The 21,686-nt window shown below is 41.1% G+C and overlaps 1 protein-coding gene across 5 annotated transcripts in view; it reads right to left on the bottom strand.

The window, feature by feature from the left end:
• The window catches only part of slf1 (SMC5/6 complex localization factor 1), a 37,153-nt gene that overhangs the window by 6,261 nt on the left and 9,206 nt on the right, over positions 1-21,686 (bottom strand). For 3 of the 5 annotated variants that reach the window (XM_026188793.1, XM_026188792.1, XM_026188794.1), the window contains exons 15-17: positions 19,349-19,428; positions 9,491-9,583; positions 7,913-8,095 (exon numbers count right to left, since the gene is read on the bottom strand). In XM_026188793.1, coding sequence (XP_026044578.1) covers positions 7,913-8,095; positions 9,491-9,583; positions 19,349-19,428 — 356 coding nt within the window. Of the gene's footprint in view, positions 1-7,127; positions 7,204-7,912; positions 8,096-9,490; positions 9,584-19,348; positions 19,429-21,686 lie in introns of all 5 variants that reach the window. The other 2 variants (XM_026188797.1, XM_026188795.1) reach the window with 2 other exon arrangements.

Raw genomic sequence — 21,686 nt, 5'->3', positions numbered from 1 at the left:
TTCTCACAAACTGGTGTTTGATTTTGAAACAGGAAAAAAGTGGGGAAACAAATGAAAAGACTAACATTTGAATAAAACCTGAAAGCAAGTAAATACTTTCTATGCTGCCTTATCGTAAACTTTGGTAATATTGATAAAGAACAACACTGGCTGATGATGAAATACAGTCAGCTGGCATGGTGACACTGCCAGTATTAACCTGCAGGGCTGGACTGGGACAAAAAAATTGGGCATTTTTACTACAGACCGGCCCACCAGGTATTAAAGCCATAAAGCCTTTGAATGAAAACAAATGCTGTTGTGACAGTGATGTACAGTCTTGTTGGTATATGTATGATTTCTATACATTTTACGTCAGATAAAAACTTTGGTTGTAAGATTTAGATAATTATTTAATAAAAACTAGGTATTTTAAATGAGAATAAGAAAGAAAAGTATTTCTTTGTGCCCACCTTTCCCTGTTAATGCCCTACCTGGCCCCCTGGCAAAACTTTGCTAGACCCGCCCCTGCACAGTTACCAGCTGTCAGCTACATAAAAAAGGATCCTGGTGTTATTTATCTCTCAGAAACAGTTCATAACTTCAACTCATTCATGTCACCTAAAAGGTAAACCTGTTTCTCCATCACCTGTTCAGCTCTGATGATTCAGTAAGGACATCTCCTGGTTTCATCTTCATGTTTCCCTCTCACCACATATCTAAACAGACATCATGACCAGCAGCTTTACAGCTGTGGCTCCAGCAAACATCAGCTGATACTAGAAATTAATATTAAATACATTCTAACAACAGCTGATCAAGCTTAAACGTGCTGCTGTTGTTTAGCGCAATATCCGCTGGTTTCCTCTTTCTGGCGCAAAGTGGGCGATAAACAAACAAGAGAGAAAAGCCGATCAGCTGATCATTGATCAGTTTCATGATTGAAGTAGCAACAGGAGAGGGAGGGGAGAGAATGAGAGAAGAAGAGCCAGCTGTGCAGCGTAAGGACAGAATAAATCCAGCTTTGTGTCTTTTTTCCATTCTAGCTAAAGTCCGGGACAAACTGCGTCTCTTCTCAGCTCAATATGAAACGCGTAATATTTTCTCTGAATGAGGGACCATTCCATTTTTTAAGGAGCCGTTGGCAACTCTACTAACCTTATGAATAAAATAAAGTTCACTATCAGTAACATCATAGCACCCACCCAGCTGTATAAAAACTCCATCAAACTGGCTAGAACGCAGTATGAGTTATTGCAACTGACAGTAAAAAGTCAGCAACATGAAAATAAACTCCACCTAAACTTGGTTTATATCTGACCCAGAGAGACTGCAGGTCATAACTTCTTACCTGAAGTTCAGTTCACCTGACACTCGGACTGGCGGCTGCTTCGGGTCTCTCCTCCTGCCTCCCCTTCCCTCATCCACCTGTTGCCTCTGCGGAAGCCCCGTCATAGCCACCACCAAACAACGGAGTTATTTCTACACATCGACCTGCATCTGGCCAATCCACCACCTCTCATTGTTCATGCCATTACAAAAAAAATAAAAAATAAGTCACTGGGGATATGCCCGGTATGCCCGATGGCCAGTCCAGCTATGTTAACCTGCAACCAAATCTGCAGCTCCATACAGCAATGTTACGACTTAGATTATATCTTATAACTCATAACTCTTATGTTAGCTGCCCGCAGTAGCATACTGTCTGAAATATTCGACGGCTGCAATAATTCTTTAAGTGTTATTTTTTTCCTTGGTATTCTAATTTCACCGAAGTTTACTAAACTCAACAAACTTGATATTACTTACCGGGACATTTATTCTGTCCTCATTTTCTTTCACCGAAAAATTGTTTCCTGCAGTGCCGTCTTTCGCGCTTGGCTCTCCTACCTTTGCTAACGTGATGCGCATAGCGCAGAAGCGATGCTGCATTCACTTACACTCGGATATCTGAGCGTCACCGTGAAAACATAATCGGACATTTGATATTTGATTGAATTTTATTGTTTTGCCTTTGGGGTGGCACCTGGGGTGGCCAGTCTGGTTTGGGGGGTGGCCTGTGCCCCCCCAGGCCACCCCGCTGGACACGCCATTGGTTCAAACATCAGCCATTGTTGCCTTCTTGTTAATGAATTTCAAATATGTTAAAAAAAAAAAAAAAGTCTCTTGCATGTACTTTTTATTACCATAATTTTTAATATACCATTGAATTCCTCGCAGAGAAGTCACTCAACGTTTTAATTTAAGCTTCAGAAGAAAAAAAACGTTCTAACATTTTCATTCTTGTCGACCATGTGATGATTTAAGTTCACAGTTGGAACACAGGGACAGACAGCAATCTTCATGGCCAATAATAAATAAATAAAGATCTCCTAGTCCTGTGACCATGCCGTTTTCTTTACCCCCCCTTTTCAGTCAACCTGGAAACAAAAGAAATGAACTAAACCTTGAATCTCAGCCTTGTTTGCGGTTGAGAAAAGCACGCTTTCAACACCTACAAATTCATCGTCCATCCCTTCATGTAGTCCTTTTAAATAAACCCTGAACCTTGTAGGTGAAAGAGGACAGCAAAGTAAATAAAAAAACAGAAAGTTTAATATTCCTTGACCTCTGCCCTCTCTTTTTACAGAAGGTAGCTCTCAGTGGCCTTCATGCCCACTGAATACTACAGCTGTTTAAAAGGGAAACAGAAAGGGCAAAACGTGCCTTTGTATATTATAAGTGGTGCTGGGCATAAATAACAAGCAAGAAGCACTTGCTAGCAAATCTCAAAATCACCACATTCATTTTTGGAACATCTTTGGCCCTCATCTACATAAAAACATACAGATTTTCTCTGAAAAGGGGTCACACCTTTATCTTGGAGAACAGCGAAGAGTAATCAGGAACACCACTGGAAAGAGGCCCCAGATTTAATCCACGGCAACTGCCCCCCCCCCTAAAAAACAAACAAAAAAACCCCCACCCCAAAAACCCCACAGAAATACAGGTATGTGGTGAGTCTGCGTATATTTCAGGGGTAATAAGAGACAGGCAGGAAGAGAGAAAGAAGACTAGTCAGAATTCCCAGCGAGGAAAGTCCTTGAACTACAGCCTGGAGAAACCTGCAGCTGAAACATCCAACACTCCGGAGTGAAGCCGAGGGCTCCAAACACAGCTTCACCTCTAATAGTACAAGAGCTCAGCTCCTCACCGTTGCCAGTTCAGGACCCACGGGGAAATAAGTGCTGAGCAGAATGAACTTTATTTATTTCTTTACCATGCTGACAGTGAAAAGGCCCAAGTGTGTCTAAACAACTACCTGTGTGTAGTGTGTGTGCGCGCAGATCTATGACAGAGAAAGACAGAGACGAACCACGTTGACTACAGCTGTCCAAGGGGACCGTGTGTTTCTTGTGCCACTGAGCAAATGACATCTTTCTGCTCCACAACCACTAGTTTGCGTTAATATCTGCCGGGATCACAGAATCTGGCGTGCGTGTTTGTGTGTGCGTGCATCCAAGACATGCACAAATGCACAAAAACTGAAAGAGGAATTGAAGAAGTAGTCATGCAGCAACTTCTCTGGGGTCTCTGAACCCAACTTAAGGCAAATAATTGAAGTAGAAACATCTTAAAACACTTAAACCTGAACAGTTATTTCCAACTTTTATATTCTTTCCTCTTCGAGCATCTTTAATCTCTTCGTGAGAATCCCTTCGTGTTTACAAGTTGAGGTGGACTAGCCGCGCTTACTAACGTGGTGGGGAGTATTTAGAGGACGGCATCAGTGATTACGGTCACGGGGCTGTGTGGTGACAGCTTAAAAGCTCTTTTCTTTATTTTTCTCCACCCTCTTTGCTGACTGACACGCCTCCTCGATGCGCGTGCCAGGTCTGAACTGCACAACTAAAGGCTCCGGGTCATTTTCCATTCCAATCAGGAGTACCGGCTGCCATGGCCACCCTGCAAAACGTATAACATTTCTACCAGCTGAGAAAGGAAGGGACACGAGGAGCAACAGCGAACATACACTCATTAAAGCATTTGAGACTCATGAAAACGATTTTGCGTATGTAGACACATACGCGAAAATATATAGCCAAGGACACTTCAATACTGTGTTAAAAACAAGCCAAACACACGCAAGCAGGGTCATGTGGGGCGGCCTTGGGCAACGGGAGGAGGAGGGGGAGAAAGCAGTGTCAGCCTTGCCCTCAGCCATGGCATCCTTTCATTGCCAGCTCCATAAGCCTGGAGGGACTGAGGTAGAGTGGGTAGGGGTGGGATCTAGCCCTTCCTCCCCCATACAATTCATCCTTTAAAACACACACACACACACACACACACACACACACACACACACACACACACACACACACACACACACACAGGCCTCCAAGCAGACAGGCTTACAAAGGGGTGAGATCACTCCCAAGTAAAGGCTTTGTTGGTGTGCCAGTGTCAGTATTGCCCTCTCTGGCCTACCAAAACCTTGGCAGCTAGGTTCAGCTTGTCTGCTGGAAACAACTAGGACAACAGGGTGAATGGCTCGATAAAAAAAAAAAAAAAAAAAGTTTCGGGAAATGCAGCATGCGCTCAGAAGAATAAAACCCACAGGAATATAATAAATAGAGATGCATCTGGCCCACTAGCCTGTTTCCCTATCATGGGACGGTGAAACAAGTGTACCTGGCCAAAATTTTAAAAGCAGTCTGATGTATGGGTGTTAGAAATGCAGCCACAAGCACAAAAGTCCTGCTTGAGTTTAGAGTGAAAAATTGGAATGAAGAACAATATAAAGATGGTTATGGTAACTAAGCAGGATGCAGGCCCCAAAGCCAAAACTTTCCACGTTTATCAGCCTGGACGTAAGAATCTAAAAAAGAAGAGCAAGAGAAAAAAAAAGAAAAAGAAAAAGAAAAAAAGCCTAGGCCTACTGATGGTGTCCATGGCAACAAGATGGAGATCATGGAAAAGAGACCCTGAAAGACAGTACAGCCTGAAGTCAAGAGGACCACCTCCTCACCAACTCCCCGCTGTAGCCTTTAGACAACCCGCCATCAAGGTGTGAGGAAATAGCAAACAGTCGGGAGGGACTGAGTGAGGAAAGAAGTATAATGTAGGAGCCTCCAGGTGTTTCAAATTGAGAGAATTTTCATTCTTGTTGTTCTGTTTGGTCCCTGCAAAAAGACCTGGCCTAGACAGTGAAGCCAGACGTCTGCTACACACACACACGCACGCACAGACACACACACGCACGCACGCAGACACCCGCTTCCAATTTTATAGATACAGATAGCTGCTTCGTCTGACCTCTTTTAATTTGCTCTCTCTGCTGTTACTGAGGAAGGAAGGGAAAAAAGAAAAAGAAAAAAAAGAACGGGGGGAGCGCTCTCTTGTTTCCTCTCCGGGACTAAACAATCCCAGTCTAATTTATTTTTTGAGGACAGAATATGTACATGTGTTAATGGGAAAGTCGAATCAAATTAACTATAATTAGTCAAACTGAGAAGTGAGTTGAAGCAGAGGTATGTTACATGGGGGACTGGTTCAATGCTGGCAAATATCACTCCTCCCCCCAAAAAACACACACACAGTAACACACACACAGACATTTTCCCAAGTCACCTGCTGCCATACCACCAGCAATGCCACCCTCTCCTGAACTCCGACACGCGTCATACTCACCTCAACCCTACTGAGCTCCGACTGCATGTGGCACGCAAACACGCAGACACACAAACTACTTTTGTTGTGACACATTTCCGCAAAAACCCGCATGTGAATTTTCCAAGCGGCGCACCCTGACTCCTCTAATCTTGTCAAAAAGACGTTAACAGACATCTTACGAGGCGGTGCTGTAATCTCTTTGGACAGACACTGCAGCGCCGGATTGCATGTGAATTATGAAGGTTAGCAGTGGGGGCAGAGAGAGGGAGATGGTATATATGATCTAGAATTCATACAGTGAAGAAGCAGACAACTGCTACAGCTTCTGGGTCGCAATGTCAATCCTGTTTCTGTACCAAACAAGATTCGCCATTTGCAGCATATTAGAAAACATCAAAATTCGTGCCGCGTTTTTATCGAATGGCTTAAACTATGACCAGTGTAAACATATGTAGGGTGGTCCAAATTAATAGCACCTTTTGGTTTGTCCCTCCATGATGGGTAAATATCTTTTGTTGTCTTTAAACACCCACTTCCTAGTCTGCGGCAGATACTTTCTGCCATAAAATGCCCAAATGGGCCGGCCCATCATGAGGTCAGTTTTCCCCCCCAAAACTTTTCAAACTGGAGAATAAATAGCATCACATGTGATGGACAAACTCAAATCGATGTGGAACATTGGTGGAGTGCCGCTTTAAAAGCGTTCTCATCAACAAGGTCCTTATTCTTCCAGCAGGGTAATTAAGATAAAACTGTGGCCTTGTAAATAAGGTCAAACACGACATTCAATTGCTTGATACGCTTGACTACATTTGTTTGCTTTGTTGGACTCAAAGTTTATCTTGGCTACAGCAGCAGCGACACTGTGTATAAATTATACAAGTTTATTCACATGAAATGCTAGAGTAAAAAAGTACTAAGGCTAATCCTGTGACGTTAACAATAAAAAAACAATAATCCACTAATACTAATAAAAATAACACCAATAATGTGGTCTTGTGCTGATTAGCAGTCTGTTTCAAAGCATTGGCCATACCTAACATATATTCACCTGTTTACATAAATAAGTTCATCATTGCTTAAATATATTTATACATTATTTAATATGTGAGCTGCTAAAAGGCCAAATGCATTTCCATTTATTGCTTTATCCATCCATCTACAGTGGTCCTATATACTTTGGCCTTTACGCTGCTGCTGTCAGTGTAATATTTATAGAATAATTATGAACTTCAATTAAACAAGTTCAGAACTTATACATATGCACAAGAATATTGTCATTTTTTAATTAAAAGAATGTGTGAAACTTTCTTGTTATGTTTTACTCTATAGACACAGGAAATCACTCAAACATGTTAGAATTCAATCACCTACCCACCATTTCAATATTTGTGATGTAACTGCAATATTTTAGATAAAATAATCTCAAATTTCAACACAAAATGTTGTCAATTTAAAAAAAATACAATAAACATTCTGCTACAGTAGATGCTTACATATCAGACTTGGAAAGCAGACTTTTCTGTTCCTGCAGAGTGTCGTCTGCAGCCTTTTGTCCAAATCTGCAAATCTCTATATAGGGAAGGATGTTATATTTACAAAGCTCTGCAATATCAACTGTCAAGAGTCAAGAAATATATGATAATGACTTAGTTGTTGTAGAACACGTTGCACAGCTAAGTCTTCTTAAGATTGAAGACTTGGATGAGTGATGAAATGTTTCTCCCACTGATCTTTCTCTGGTCATTTCTATATGTTGACACACTTGTAAGAATCATAGTTTGAAGTCAAGTTATGAGGCTCTTTGTCAGTTTCCGACCAATGGATCACTAAGTGGACTTTGAAGACGTGGATGTAGGGCGAATTGTAATGGATTGTTAACATGATCCCATTCTACAGCCATACGGGATTTTATCAGAATTCACGCAAAAGCTTTCGAGCTATTGTGGCTACATAGAGAAAGACATAGACACGCCAACTCTATGCAAAGCATGAGCTCTTCGGGGGGGGGGTAAGTATTGTTTGTTCAACCCTGCATCAAATGGTAGTCATTTGAGTTGGTTTAACTTCGTCTTTTCAATTTGTTGTTTGTGCCACAGAGTTTGAGAACCATTCACCAAACTATCAATGTGTGACCAACCTTACTTCGAGAACATTTGAGTATTGTTTAATTATTATAAAGCCAACATTTGTTATATTGCATAAGTTCCCGCCAACAGAATGTTAACAGCTTATACGCTGAAGCAGTCAGTCTGTGCATCTACTGCAAGAGTTTACTTGCCTGCATGTTCCAGCAGCATTTTGGCAATGTCCATGTGTCCATTTAGCAGGGCATCGTGCAGTGGACTCACTCCATCCACCTGATTATTAAGCACAGGGGAAGGGTGGTGGTGCAGCAAAGCTTCCACACACTCGGTGCTGCCGTGGTTGCATGCCTCGTGCAGAGGTGTCCAGCCTGCATGGTCTATGTGATCAACAAACCGGAAACAGAGGCACAAACAATGCTGACTCAAAATGAAAGTCAAATGAAATGGGGAAGCAATGTCAATCACAGTTTAGAATATCCACCTGTTGTTCACCTCACCAAACAACCTGTGAAACACTCTCTGGGCTCTGGGCTCAAATGAATCTATACTCCATAATTCCAAAATTTTAATTTCTTTTCTTTGTTTGTTTGTGTATGTTTATTTGTTTTGCATGTGGTAAAATACTTTTATATTGCTATTATGCATGCCAAGATCAAGTTTAAGGCATGCACCATTATGATTTCAACTTTCATTCACCTGTTGCTTATACACACAAGTTTCTGTTTTGGTCTAGTAATGCTTCTGTTGTCTAGTTATTGGTTGCAAGACGTATTGTCACTCGACGTGTCAATCAATCAGCACATGCTAGGACAATACTATCTAATAACTTTTGTACAATGGGCCAAACTAATAGGAAGTGAAATGGCTCTGGTAGATCAGCTCTGCACATACACATCATCTACACATAATGGCAGGATACATGCAATATGCCTGAAACACAAATGACAAGTGTAAATATAAAGCAATGCAATGGAAGCAGAGCATTCAAACATCATAAATGCTCACAACGCATAGGCTATGATAATACACAGCTACAAATCAAGAGTAAAAAAAAGAATGTTTTAAAGAAACATTAAAATCGTTGCAGCATCTTTTCATGTTTTAATCCAGGATTAAAACACAGAAAGACAGACACATTCTAAAGACTGATAATAAAAAAGTAAAAATAAAAAAATGACAGACAGATAATCTGCTGTAGTTGAGAAAAGAAAATCCTCTGAAAACCAAACATGCTCTGACTCAATTAGCATCAGGCCTTTTTTGGAGAAATCCGTAATGTGGCAGCAGTTATTTTACCATTTTGCCCCGTAGTTCTACTTGATCGCATTTTAGACTTAAGAATCCCCCATAACCCCCACCAAGATGCAAGTCAATTTAGTCTACTATTAAGGGGTGATTACAAAATCAGAGAAACCTTTGAAAACGGCACATTTCCATAAAAGGAGGGCAAGTCATTATATTTGACCTAAAGGGACTAAAGAAAGTCACTCTGAAATATCAAAAGGGATTCAATTCACTTAGCAAAGTGGCCATAAATCTATAAATCTGACACTCCAAACCCATCCTGCTCTTACTAGACACACCCTTTACATTTTAGCTAAAGGTTAAAGGCAATGATGATGACGCGCACACACTCCTATTTCTTCTCTCCCCCTTTTTTTTTTCCTCCAGTGTTAATCGCTCTCCAAAACCCCAGAGCAAACAGTGGGAGTGAAGTGAGACGACAGTGAGATAGAGGTTATGGAAAAAAGGGAAAGCGAGAGAAGTCTTACCTTTAACATTGATGTCTATGCCAGGAAGCACCAAGATCTGAAGCACCGTTTCCACTTGGTTCCTCTTGCAAGCTCTGTGGAGGAGGGTCTCTCCTTCGACCAGGACGAACACAACGGACAAACACACCCAAAAGAAAGAAGAGGCGGAAGAGAGAAATCAAAAATCAGGGAGTGCCTGATGTCCTTCCCATTGTCCCCGTCCATATGGTGAATACGCCAATTAAATACCACAGAAATGTCACCAAACAAACACACGAAAAAAAAAATCCCTGACCTAAAAAGAGTACGACCCACCAATGAGGTTGCGATTAAAGAGGAGTGATGAGAAAAAAGGGGGGAGATCTTTCAAGGGAGAGAAAAAAAAAAAAAAAAAAAAAAAAAAAAAAACACGGAAGGGAAAAAAAAAAAAATTAAAAATGGAGAGTTGGGCTAATTCGCCTCGCTCTTTCCCTCTTTTATAGAGGGAGATTTTCCACTTACACCCCGTGCCCAACAAAGTTAATATCAGAGCAGTTGGTGAGTAAATGAATGTAGTGGTGAAAAAGTAGTCCCGCTTCCTGTTCACTCATCCCTATATTGTTACTTAAGAGGAAGTTATGGTAGACAGCCCTCGCACAAAGCCTCGAAAACGATTCTTCACAGATCCTAGGTTCAAAAGCTCTGCTGGGCATTGCCAGTGTCACCACGTGATATTTAATCAGCAAACTACTAGCGGGGGAGGAAGAAAAAAAAAAAAAAAAAAACCCCTCTCAAAAGACTCCATTTACATTTTTGTACACAATTTTATTCCACCCATTTCTTTTTTCCTCATTTATACTGCATTCCTCACTTTTTCAAATACAATATTAAATCAGGAATAAATTAGTGGGCCAGAGCCCCCTCTTTTCATGTATGGCTGAACTTCAGAGAGAAGTTAAAGGCCAAGCATGAGTGGCTCTGTGCTTGCCAGTATAACACAGAACTGCAAAGGCTGTAATAAATGCTTTACTAGCTCTCCCCAGGACGCCATCCCTGTACAGGGGCTCCACTCCAACGCACACAGAGCAAAGAGTGGGGCAAAAAGAAAAAAATAATAAAATAGGTGGAGATGGGGGAGAGGGAGGGAGAAGAAGCGGTGAAGGGGACAGCAAAACGCATGCAGGCAAAATATTGAGAATGCTGGTTCGTATTCATTCTGAAGAATTCCTTTGCTCCAGTAAATGTCTTTGAGGCTGCAAAGATGTATTAAATGCCATCCACAATAGTTGAAAGGTTGAAAAATGGAATGGAGGAGATAAAAAAAAAAGAAAGAAAAAAGACGTAGGGATTCCAGTTCAGTTCAAATCCAGCTCAGACCACCATGGTTGGCACAGACAAATATTGCACATTTTCTTCATAAAGGTCCACAAGTATTTGGACAATCACTCATCCTTTGTACCAGCACAGATAATTTTGAGTCAATTGGCCATGATGTGACTCAAATGCAGACTTCCAGCTTTAATTCAAGAGCTTTAACATATTTTATTTGCATTAAGTATTTTGGAATCAAATTAATTTCTTTCTTTCTTTCTTTCTTTCTTTCTTTCTTTTAAAAAAAAAAAAAAAACACACATTGGTACAAAATAACATTTTTAATATGTTATCTTTAATACTTGAATTCAGTGAATACCTGAAGTCTACAATCCATGGACATCACCAAATACTGCATTCCATTCCTTGAGATGCTCTACCAGGTATTTTCCTGCAGCCACCTTCACTTGGTGCTCATTTGTGGGTCTCACTGCCTTCAGTTATATCCGCAGTAATTGAAAAGGATGCTCTATTGGGTTGAGATCCGCTGATAGACCTGGCCATTGAAGAATATCTCATTCCTTTGGTTTTAGAAACTCTTGGGTTACTGTTCCAATATGCTTTGGGTCATTATTCATATGCACTGTGAAGCACTATTCAAACAGTTTTGCAGCATCTGGCTTAATCGGAGCAAAGTGCGACCTTGATGACTTCATGATTCATCCTGCTACATCGATCAGCTGTCATGTCAACAATAAACAGTAGTGACCATGTTCTACTGGCAGCCACACAAGCCCGTGCCATAACACTGGGTCCACCATGTTTGACAGATGTGCTATGCGTCAAATCATGAGATGTTTTTCTTTTTCTCTATACTTTTTTTCTCATCATCATTCTAATACAAGTTCTTCTTGATTTCATCTTTCCTAAGTAATTTTCCAGAGCAGTGCAGCGAGCCCTTTAGATCTTTTCTGGTATAGCCTAATTTGGCCTTCATGTTCTTGAGTATAACCATTGTTTTGGACCTTGGTGTAAACCCTCTGTATTTCCATTCATGAAGGGTTCTCTTGATTGTAGACTAACTATTTTTTGCCTTTCTCGCTAGGTGAAAATGTCCTCCTTTACTTGCATCAACATCTCTTTGGACTTCGTGTTAAGCGTTCCAGTGGGTAGCTGCCTAATGCTAGCTCAACACTTGGAATCAACTCCAGGTATGTTATCTTCTTAATTTGTAGTGAAATAACAAGGGAACAGGCATCACCTGGCCATGAAACAGCTTCCATAAGAGTAGCTGTAATTATTAAACAGTTAATGCATTACTTTTATTAAATTCCTTGAATTACTGCTGGAAATCTGCACCTTCACTCGCATATTTGTTTGAAATAAAACCCACACTGGTGGGGTACAGAGGAAAATTACAAAAATTGTGTGGCTATCCAAACACTTATGGACCTAACTGTAGATTATTTGAGAAGTAGTGAAGGAAATAGAGGATGGAGTGATCACATGGCAGTAACTCAATGCATTTAGGCATGTAGACATGGTTAAGATGAACTGCAGAAGTTCAAACCAAGTATCAGAAGGGGGAAGAAAGTTGATTTAAGTGAATATGAAGACAGTTTGGTTTGATCCGGTGACAGATGGGCTGGGATTTTCCCCCAAGAAAATGTCCTGTGAGCAGCAGTTGATGTCAGTGTTGTTGAGTGTTGATGTCAGAGGTCAGGAGTGCCAGGTGTCATGCCTGTCAACTAAGAACAGGAAACTGAGGATGGAATTCACACAGGCTCACCGAAATTGGACTATAGAAGAGTGAAAAAACTTTGCCCGCTGTAATGACTCTCAGTTTTTGGTCCAACTTTTAGACAGAATTTGTCATGAACAACATGAAAGCACAGATCCATTCTGATGGCTGCTTCCAGTAAGATAACACACAGTATCATACCGTTCAAATCATCTCAAAGTGGTTTCCTGAATATAACAAAGATCTCAACATAATAGAGCACCTTTAGGATTTGGTGGGACAAGAGATTAACCTCATAGATGTGCAGCTGGCAAATATGCAGTAACTGTGTGATGTTGTCATCTCAATGTGGACAAAAAAAAAGAAAAAGAAAGAAAGAAAAAAAAACACACAAAAAAACCCAACAACCTATGAGCAATGTTTCCAACACCTTCTTGAATTTATGCAACCCAGAACTATTAAGGTGTACCTAATAAGCTGCTTAATTTGTTTTTATGTTTGTTTTTTCTAAAGATGCGCCATAAAGTTTAATACAATAATTATGTGTCAGTGGTCATTTACAGTGCATAGTTGGGCATTAAAGACAGTGACATAATTGTTCGAAATTTTCTCTATTTGTTTCTGGCACGATGGAAGAGGCTTTTGGTAATGAGCAAAAGTACCCAGGTCACTAATTAATGTCGACGATGGAGATGAAATCAGAAATGCATAGAAAGCCATTCTGCCTTATATGTCAGACGTCATTAGCGCATTTCAAAGCTTCAAATCTTCAGCGCCACTTCAGCTCACGCCATGCTAACATCGACCAGGAATTTCCAAAAGGGACTGAACTTCGCAAGCACGAGTTGGCCACTTTGAAAAGTCAGGCAGAAAAGCAGATACAGTTTTTCCAAAAATTTACGAAGCGGTCAGAGACCATAACGCTCGCATCCTATCAGCTGGCTTGGAACATTGCACGGGCTAAAAAGCCATACAATGAAGGGGAGTTCGTTAAAAAATGCCTCAGTGATGTTGTTGAAATCTTGTCTCCTGAAAACGACAAATTAAAACGCATGGTATCAGACGTCCAACTGTCCCGCCACACTGTTGAACACAGAATATCGGACATTAACACGGCTATTGAATCACAGTTGCACTCTGACCTTCAAGCATGTGAGTATTTTAGTGTCGCATTGGATGAGAGTTGTGATATACAAGACAAGCCTCAGTTGGCAATATTTGCACGGTCTGTTTCAAACGATTGTGTGATCAAAGAAGAACTCCTGGATATTGTGCCATTAAAAGACAGAACCCGTGGCATAGATGTGAAAGAAACCATGATGGCTGCATTTGAAAAAGCAAATCTGCCCATAACGAAATTAACTGCAATAGCCACGGATGGAGCACCAGCCATGATGGGATCTGTGAACGGGCTTGTGGGGCTGTGCAAAGCTGACCAAACTATTCCTGACTTTTGGAATTTCCACTGCATCATCCACATGGAGCAACTCGTGTCTAAATCATTGAATTTAGATAACGTCATGAAGCCTGTGATGGAAATTGGCAACTATATCCGCACACATGCGCTTAACCACAGGCAATTCAAGAATCTCATCGCTGAGCTGGACCAAGGGCTTCCAGGTGACCTGCCGCTGCACTGCACTGTGAGGTGGCTGTCAAAAGGCCAGGTACTCTCTCGCTTCTTTGAGCTTTTGGATGCCGTGAAACTGTTTATGGAAAAGAAGGACAAGGACTATCCCGAGCTCTCGGACCTCAAGTGGATTATGGATCTGGCCTTTTTGGTCGACATGCTGTGTCACTTGGACAGACTGAACCTGACCCTGCAGGGTAAGTTAAAAATGCTCCCTGACCTAGTGCAAAGTGTGTTTGCGTTTGTCAACAAACTGAAGCTGTTCAAGACACATATTCAAAAGGGAGATTTAACGCATTTTCCCACTCTGCTAAAAGCCAGCGGGCAAGTCGCCAGTGCTGCCCTGAGTAAGCAAAGAGCCAGATATGCAACGCTGATTGAAAACTTGCACGAAAGCTTCGTGACCCGGTTCCATGATCTACAATTGAAAAGGCCACAGATTACGTTCCTCGTCGACCCATTTAATGCAGAGACCGGCTGTTTGAAAGTCCCGCTAGTCACAGATGAAGCTGCGGCTGAGTTGGAGATGATCGATCTTTGAGAGGAGGACCAATTGAAACCTGCTTTAAGGGAAGGGACCATTGAGTTCTGGAAAAGTGTGCCAATGGAAAAATACCCCAATGTCAAACGGGCTGCGCTTAAGATACTGTCAATGTTTGGGTCAACATACGTCTGCGAGTCTGTGTTTTCTACCCTAAAACATGTGAAATCAAAGCATCGATCTGTTCTGACTGACACACATGTGAAAGAATTGCTTCGAGTGACAACAACGGAATACAAGCCAGATTTAAAGAGGATTGTTCAAGGCAAGGAATGCCAGAAGTCCCACTAAACAACATGCATTATAAAAGTAAATGTGCTATTGTAGATTATTATATTTTTGTTTGTGGACTTGGTTGAACTGAGAGTTTGTGTGTGTGAGACAGTGCACACAATGTTCATTGTTGAAAATGACTGGCCTGTGGTTTTAGTACTGTAGGAGTCCATTTCTGTCATTATCATGTTGGTGTGTGACATTTACAATAAATCTGGCTGAGCAGAGATGTGTGTGTGTGTGTGTGTGTGTGTGTGTGTGTGTGTGTGTAAAGAGAGAGAGAAACAAAAATAATAAGAGTGGCTCTTTGCGGATAACAAGTAAATAAAGTTCTTGTGCTGACCCCTGGCATAGATGAAAACAAACAAATAAATAAATAAATAAATACATTTTTGGAGGAGGCAGAAGTCTGGCAGAGCACCCAAGGTGAGGAAACACAGTAACTGGTGAGATTCATGGGTTCTGGACCTGAAGCAGTCATTAACTACAAGGGATTTACAACCAAGTACTTGCAACCCGCCTTCCCCCACATTACTTTTGATTCTGTGAAAATATCAGGACTATTTAGTAAAATGTCTCAGAATTGCTCAGAATTTTTAATTCAACTACAAATCCACTGAAATGAAATGAAAGATCTACGCTATTTCCACCTCTTACCTGCTTCATACACCTCTGTGGAGGTGTTCAGAGAGAATTACACAGTCTGCTTTTGGACTTGAATGCAGCTCAAAAATCATTGCAATCATGAGATAAATCAGTTCATTAAGAACGGCATCAGAAAACAGAGCAGGTAATAAACTATTCAGACAAGTCAGATTAGAGTGTGCTATGATTTGCTGCAATAATTTGCAATAATCTTTATTTTGCACTGCATATTAAACCTCAGTTATTTGATGGCATGACATCATAAAGAAGGTAGTCTGGTTGTTACAGTTTCAGCATCAGTAACGAGACCAATCAGTCAAGCAAACCAATATTTCCAAGCTAAAAATCAAAAACACCCAAACTACAGGACCTAATGAGTAAGCTATACTTTGTGGCACGTCAGTGTTCTACATGGGCTGCTCTGCTATTACCGAGCACTAAAACGCAGTGATTAAACACCCATTCCACTACACCCCATGTGTACACATCCTAGCAAATGCCAGGGCCAATCCACGCACTGTTAAATCACTTTAATGGTTCCAATTTGGACACAACGCCTCTATTATAGGGGTAATTGCATGCTCAGCATTTACAAGCACGGAAAGGATAAATCCGCCTGTCCTTTTCTATAAATCCCCTGTTTCACACTTTAATAGAAAAGTTAAATGTATGTGTTGCTCTTTATATCCCTCAGTCTGCTTGCTACACTCCTGTAAAGCACTGCTTGGCCTGCTGATCCCTGGACCAAAAAGCCGCTCAAAGCCTGTAACAATGCTATTTGTAAGGAATGTGTTTGAAGTGTATTCTGTGCCAGTTACTGGATATATTTAAAACTATTTGAAGACATCTACTATTGCTACCTCTGAAAGCAACGGCAGGAAAATAATTCCCCAAGTGAACATTACTGCTTCTTAAACTGTGCCTCAGATGCATTTACTGGCAATAAACATTTCAAAATTCCAATGGTGAATGATAACTCCATTAAAATCAGTCAAAAACAACACTGGTCAGCAACATCTATGTCACCCTCTCTGCCAACAGGAAACATTCAGACAGAAATACAGTGTCTCCAATAAGAGCAAGCAAAGATCTATATACTTGCATATTATGCAACATAATATTCCTAAAATAAAACTCTATAGGTGGTAGGAATGATCCCTGTAAATGGCTGTAAGCAGTGATGAACTTTCATCAAACTGCTGCTGAATAAACGTTAAGTAGCAACTCTTAAGCCAACACACAGGTCATTAAAGCACTGATAACATTACCGTATGACCGCTCAATAAACTGCACTTGTGTGTGATAAAATCGAAAGCTACAAAATGAGTAATAAAAACTTGTGTAACTCTTTAAGCCGATAAATGTCTTTGTGTTTGAATGAATGTTTTTATGTTTCCATGTTAAAATGCCCACCATAAACATGTTTACAATGTGGAGCAAAAAACAGTTCAGGTATAACGCAAATCAGAGTTTATACAATATTAACCAACTCGAAAGTCAATATTTGGCATTACCAACTTTATTCTTTTGAGCCGAGCTGTAAGTAGACTTCAGAAATAGTTCTCCTTGGTTCCTGAAGCACATCAAGATCAGCTTATGTAGTTATAATAATACTGAGGTCCGAGCTCTGACCGATTCTGTTTCATCGTGTACTTTTCTATCCAGGCTTTAACTAGATTGGTAGATTGATTCAACTCATGTCCTCAGTCAGGTCTTTCCTGAATTTGTTTCTATTTCTTAAAGACAAGACTTTCAGACAGTGTTTATCTGCTGTACATGGTTCTTAGGCCTGTCAGTTCTAAATAGTCCACTTGTCCAGTTCTTCCATTTTATTAAGGATGCACACAGGATGGCTGGGTTTTTGGCTAAAAACTCTTCGGGAATCACTTTGTTAGTGCAAACATACAATTTGATGCCTTTCAGATTGTGTTCCATTTGGTTGTTGTTGTTTGTTGGGTTTTTAAATAAATGGGATCAAATTCTGTGATTTTACCATGACCTGCTAGTATCAAAGTACCTAAAGACACCATTTAAAACAGATTCTTTGCACAGTTCTTTGTTATGTGTATACACAATAACTGGTTAGTCTACTGAATTAGGTATCCCTTGATGCCTGAATGATTCATAGGCCAGTGTTAAGTGGCTTAACAAACAAAAAAACCCCAAAAACAATTCAACTGAAAATGATCATTTACAAAGACCAGAATGAAATAGAGTGAAAAAGCAGGGAGTGTCCAGAGAAAAACTTTGAAAGACCTTCAGAAAGTCTGGAGAACTATTGCTCAAGAGCAATTTAAAAAGCTACAATAAAGTCTGGATCTCCTTGGAAGCCAAATATAATAAAATGAAGGGTGGTGCATGATGTTTGCACAGTAAGTAACTTGGCAACCGCTATAGTTGTCTAATACCTCCCCATGCTATGGGGTATATGTTTTTTTTTTAACCAATGGCAATCTTCGTCCCTTTTCAATACTTATTTCTGGTGGGTAAAGCTGTGTAGCATTGCTTTACAAGTTAAAGAATACCGAACGCAGCTTTTGAACTACGCTCTGTAAATGTTGACCTTAATGGTTTGTTTCAGAAATGATGTGCCGCTAAACGCCAACAGATTTTAAACAATGAAAACTCAGCAGTTCTTGTTTGACAGTCTACATACAGTACATTAGGGCTGATTAAAATGGAAATCTCTACTGAGCTTCCACAAGCAAAAGCGGGACTACAAAAGAGAAGTTCATCCCAAATCCCTCAACCCCTCTCAGCTACTGTGACAAAGATACAGAGGTTCCAGAAGGCGAGACAGATGCTCCAAAGCAAAGATGTGCAGAATATAAGAAAGCAAGTTTACATATGTGGGTGAAAAGCCTGTAACGGAAAGAGAGGAAGGAAGGGAGGGAGGGAGAGAATGGGATGAGTCGAGAAGGGATGAGAGGGCGAGAGGGAAGTATGCTGTGCCGATGGTTCATCAAAAATTAATGCCAACCACATCGGTATAGAGATCACGTAGTGGAAAAACAACACATGCCAACAGCCTTGAGTCTCCTGCCTCAGCCTTCACCCCCCCTAACCCCACACCCACTCCCTTTCCTTTACCCTCCACCCCTCCTTTGCACCAGCACAGGGCCTTTCTGATCAGGTGGAGGGGGGAGATATGAGCTTTGACACCTTCGAGAGTTCACACAGAGTGCCATGCCTCTAATTGCAGGAAGTTCCACCAGTGCAGCCGCTGTATATTTAAAAGTGCTACCCTAATTGCTGCATTTAATGTCTCCAAAATGGAGATCTGAGCCACACTGTGCGTACTAATATCTGTTATTGTTTTGTGTGTTTGCCCCCCATTATTTCTGTCCCTGCGATTTATCCATTTATCTGTTAGGGTTTTGGTTTTTTTGTTCAGTTTTTTAAGGTGAAAAAGACATGACGAAAAAGCAAAACAAAACAAAAAGCGCAGTCTAGAATTTCAACGCAGATATAACAAGTAGAGAAGGCACAGCACTGAGGCGTTATTATGGTCCAAAGTCTGCCACAAACATACATGGCAGGCCCGCTTATGCAGTCAAGCTGCTCATAAAGCTGACTAGAAGGAAGTGTGGTTCGATGCAAATCAATCACTTTTGCCATGCATTATGTGCTCTTCATTAAACCGAAAGTGATGACAGCGCTATCATGTTCCTGATGACCTACTGTAGTGCATCAGTCCATTAAAAGTCCACTCCTTGCAAATGTGAAGCTATGCTCTTGAACAATGGGTGCATGCTGTACCTACTGCGTTGACTCTGTTCAAACCTCTGGGGATGTTCTCTTTCTCCGAGCAGGTTTCATTCTCCAAAGAGTTTTGAGGTCTGTATGGAGACAAAGAATGTGGCCCAGAAGGGTTAATGAGAAAATACACACATGCTCTATTTATAAATTTCTTCAAATTTAAAAAAAAAAAAGTGATTACCCATGATTCATGTAAACAAGAGCAATTGACCATTTGAGCATGACTGCAGGGAGACCCAGTGGTGGAGAAAGTGGAACCAGCATCACTGTACTGTGAAAATTGCCATTAGCAAATGAATCCCTCATGGCACGATATCATCTTATATGAAATCTGACAATATCTGTCAAACCCCTACTGTGTTGGCCACACACACACTTCACACAACTAATCCTCTATTCCTGTCTCCAAAACACTTTTCCTCCCACTTAACGCCTCAAACGCAGAGACGAAGAATTCAATGTGAGCAAGCACATTAGGAGGAATAACTAGTAAAAGAAAGTGAAGCCTCTTCAAAGTAGTGGCGTGCTAATAGCTGTGGGCTGTCACTAGTCCTGTGTGTAGGTATGGAAGATCTGCCTGCGTGAAGCCTGACAGGTGTCTTGTGTGTATATGTATGTGCACATGCGCATGCGTTGCATTGAAGTGGAGTGCCATCCGTATTACAGGGAAGAGGCTTGTTCCCTGGTAATTGGGTTGTTCAGAAGCCAGGAAGGAGCTCCCAGCAGTGAGGAGGAAACACACGTCCTGTCACGTTGCTTGTTATTAGCAAGGACAAGGCTGAGAAGAGATGAGACAAGCTCTGTGTGCATGTGTGAGAGAGTGCGCGCGAGAAAGTGACTCCATAACAGTGTCTATGTTGAGGGTGGCTCACATTTAACCACTTCACCCAAGTGTCCCCTGCCCATACAGGCAGTGGAAGTTGACAGTACTTGGCTTGTATACACCCCGGTCTCTTCTTTCCTCATGGTCTACTTTAGGAGGCCAGTCTGCTGACAGCAGCCCAGCTATCAATCAAGAGCCTGCAGCAGCGTGTGCCCTTGGAGGCTATCACTAAAGAAACGTATGAGCAGTCATTGAAATAATGCAGAAATGCTGGTCAAGTGCTGAAAGAAAGCAATTTATGGGATTTTTCTTACTAATCATAGCAAAAGAAATCCTTCCCCCCTACTTTTTATCTGTCTTCACTATAAAAATCTTATTGAATCTAGCTGATCCTTTTATAGGCTTTTCTTAAAACCCTAGCTGATATTTGGAAGTTGGGACTCGTAGAGAGGTCTGGTCAGAGAAAGAAAGAAAACACTATAGTCAAGTGGGCTGAAACGATTACAGCAACGGAAAGAGTATGACTAAGCCAGCACAAAGAAAACCACAGTTTAATTACAGCTTCCCTTCTGCTAACAGCACTCCATGCCATGCAACCAGCCACCTGGCAAATCAAATGGCCCTCTAAGCAGTCGGTCAATCAGCCACCCTGTCAGCTTGGTGTAACTTGGACACATGCCCTGTTGCTGGCCTGTCTGTTGATGCGGAAGAAACACGCTCACAATATCTCAAATAGAACTACAACATCTTTGAGTCAATCAAAAACAGCCTAATGCATTCTGAAAGTGAGAGGTGACTGATAGCAGGGAGGAGAGCTGGCAACTCACCCGGTCGACCACGAACCAACCAGTCCTTCCTGTCTTACGACTGAGCACTCACAACAAACATAGCTGATTTTTTATATCATCTATAATGTGTTTTTCCTCTTGTTTTGTTTTTTACTTCTTAGCAGTTTTTCATCATGTAGGCTATTGTATAGAATATGCAGTGTGTCATATGCATAAACGCTTTAACATAAAATGTGTTAATTGATTAAGATTGTCAAGATCACTGCAGCTATGTACAATATCATGAATTTAACCATGAAAACCAGAAAACAAGCTTCCCGTCTTGGTTTCTGTTCTCAGCTCATCACAGGCTTTGTCATTTTGATTTCATTCTTTCTTTTAGGGTCAAATGATTTTACATGCCCTTTGGCATTTCTTTATCTCATCCACACAGATTCCTTTCCTTGTTTCATTTATTTCTTCACATGCCTATGTCAAAATAAAGTAAACCACTTGCAAATACAGGGAAAGCAGAAAGTAGAAACAGAGTAGGGATGGAGGGGAAGAGAAGATCTGGTCTGTGCATGAACCAGTAGCCTTCACATGAACCTGCTCCCTGGTGACTCCTGCCCTTTTCCAGGCCAACTACCTGCTGGTGAAACAGCAGATGTCTGATATGGGGTATGGATAAAGTGGGTGCGTTTGCAGTTAGAGAGGGATTTAATATGCAGGAGTAGACCAAGAGAGA

Source organism: Astatotilapia calliptera, chromosome 12 (genome assembly GCF_900246225.1).
Source record: "Astatotilapia calliptera chromosome 12, fAstCal1.2, whole genome shotgun sequence".
Taxonomy (NCBI): Eukaryota; Metazoa; Chordata; class Actinopteri; order Cichliformes; family Cichlidae; genus Astatotilapia; species Astatotilapia calliptera.
The sequence above is the reverse complement of the archived record's forward strand: the minus strand, read 5'-3'. Positions and strand labels throughout refer to the sequence as shown.